Here is a 2542-nt window from a genome sequence, read left to right on the forward strand (position 1 = left end):
CACACACACACACACACACACACGCGCGCGCGCGCGATTTAAAAAAATGTAAAGCAGTCGAGTCACTTTCATTGGGGTGATCGCAGGGATCAATCGAGCAAGTGCAATGAAAATGCCGTTCCATGAGAGGACAGTCTTTTTTTTTTTTCTTTTTCTTTCTTTTCAAACCACTTTAGTTTGGTGTTTTGAATAATTTCACCGGCGGACCTCACTTAACTACGGCTTGTTGTTCCCCTGACCCCCCACAGACTCACACAACAAACTTCTACTATATCATTAAATCTACACAATGCACCGATGCAAAAAAATTCAGTGATAGTTTATGTAGGCCTAGATCTATCTGCATTGTAATCATATATTTACACTACTTTGATTGTGATTAACAAATCAACACACGGTGTCCTAAATACGCTTACGTTCTGGCGAGATCCGGCGGCATTTTAGAATCGGTCTCAATTTCTAGTCAACACCGTAGAGAAATTATGAATTATCAAGAGTAATCTCTCTTCTTACAAATTACAATTTCCGGAACTTAGAAAAATAGTTCCAAGTAGAAAAATAACAATTGATAACAAACATTTCCTTATGATCCAATTTTGTCCATATTTACAATATGTCTAATATACTGTGCACTTTGAAATAATTTGAAAAAGAATCATTTTTGTTTTTGAGTTTTCTTCCGGGGAAGTGCGGTTACCAGGAGTTAGAGTATGAATATATTTGTATCAGCTCCATAGCAACGGCGGTAAACCAAACAGGTGTCGAGAGGTGCAAGGCTGGGAAGATTGAGATACTGTTTGTGTGCTTCTCTGCCCCTCAAGGATCCTAAGTTTCATTATGGCGTTGCCATTTCTACCCGGCAACAGTTTCAACAAAAGTGTAAGTAGAAGGCTTTGTTATTGTATTTCGAATTTGTGTGCAATTATTCCTTTTTTAAACTTAAATTTGCAAAATATGACACGTATAGTCCTACAGTTTTCGTAGCCGTGTTTACCATCGATTCTAAGCCTCTGGTCTATCGCTATAGACACACAGTTGGTCTTGTCTTCTGTTCATGATCTCCTCATGATATCTGTATCTTATCTAAACCCTCTTTATCTTCGGATCACTACCTCATAGATATTTGTTTTTCGAAATAAATCGTTTTGAAATATTCTTGAATGAGAATAATTATACTTTTGAAATCAATAAATGAAAATGAAGTCTCGAATTTCGAACTTATTATTGGGTATGGAAAAGTGGTACTGTCTTAACTGTTAACAGATATGATAAAAGCCAGACATTTAAAACATTGGGAATCTAGCTAGGAGATAATAGTTAAATTAAAGTCAATTAAGTTACAACCTCTGCCAGTGCCAACCAGTTGTTGACATATTAACTTATTTATATTATGTTGATTTTCCCTGCTTCAGACTTGTTGCTGTGACTTATAATGATAGGGAAGTCATACCTTTTTAAATCACTCTTTTAATTATTCCATGTAGGCCTATAGTATAACTGAAATCTGTTCTCGTCTACTGTTTTTGCGGAAGAAGAACTTATATCATAGACAAGTAAGTCGACCCCAACAAACTGCAAACACAACAAAAAATAATTATGGATCTAACCCTAATCTATACCTAACCCTTACCTGAACCCTAACCCAAATCCGAGCTCTAATTAATCCAAACTCTAACACAAGCCTAAACCTTAACCTCCAATTATCTTTTTAAATCATATTGGTCACTTGTTACAGAATTCCTCCTGTTTTTGCCTGGATATTGTTCAGTGACCCAACACGCTTTACATGTCAGTGTTTTGCTTTCAGCTTGGAAAGACCAAGCACCACAAGTCCCACCACTTCGACTATGCCAATGAAGTGTCCATGATGGTTGGGGCTGAGAAGCCCGGTATAGGAGGCGAACCGCTACTTGGACAGAAGTACAAACCCAGGAATACAGTCTTCCCAAAAGGAGAGGGAAGCAATTTGCCAGCATGGGTTGCTTTTGATAGACAAGTAAGTCTACTTTGTTAATATTATTGCTTCTGATACAGAATCTTTGATCTCATAGAAATTTATATATTGTTCTGAATTGTGTCACCAGTAACAAGAAGCTGTTGAGCTGAGGAAATTAACTGAGGTATTCGTTCAGGGAAATCTTATCCGCAATTCTATCCCATCTAACTGACAAAAAAAAAATTCCATTCATGGACAAATTTAACTTGCAGACACATTATAAGATAAAGAGAAATTTATAAATATATGATTTTAATGGGTATAATTTTTATAGCACCTGCCCCGCTGAGCACACAGCTGTGGGTGTTTTATATCCATTTCCAAAGAACAACTACTGTGAAACAATTTAGTATCATATGCAGACATAGAAGAAATTACGCACTCTCTCTCTCTCTCTCTCTCTGTCTCTCTCTCTCTGTCTCTCTCTCTCTGTCTCTCTCTCTCTCTCTCTCTCACACACACACACACAAACACAAACACACACTCTTATTCATGCACACACACACACACACACACACACACACACACACACACACACACACACAC

General features: G+C 37.3%; 1 protein-coding gene across 1 annotated transcript in view; it reads left to right on the forward strand.

The window, feature by feature from the left end:
• Positions 1-2542, forward strand: part of LOC101852090 (EF-hand domain-containing family member C2) — a 16021-nt gene continuing 13479 nt past the window's right edge. Inside the window, exons 1-2 of the mRNA XM_005096354.3 lie at positions 1-879; positions 1808-1996. Of these exons, the coding sequence (XP_005096411.1) occupies positions 838-879; positions 1808-1996 (231 nt within the window). The 5' untranslated portion in view covers positions 1-837. The remainder of the gene's footprint in view (positions 880-1807; positions 1997-2542) is intronic.

Source organism: Aplysia californica, unplaced genomic scaffold (genome assembly GCF_000002075.1).
Source record: "Aplysia californica isolate F4 #8 unplaced genomic scaffold, AplCal3.0 scaffold00127, whole genome shotgun sequence".
NCBI lineage: Eukaryota > Metazoa > Mollusca > Gastropoda > Aplysiida > Aplysiidae > Aplysia > Aplysia californica.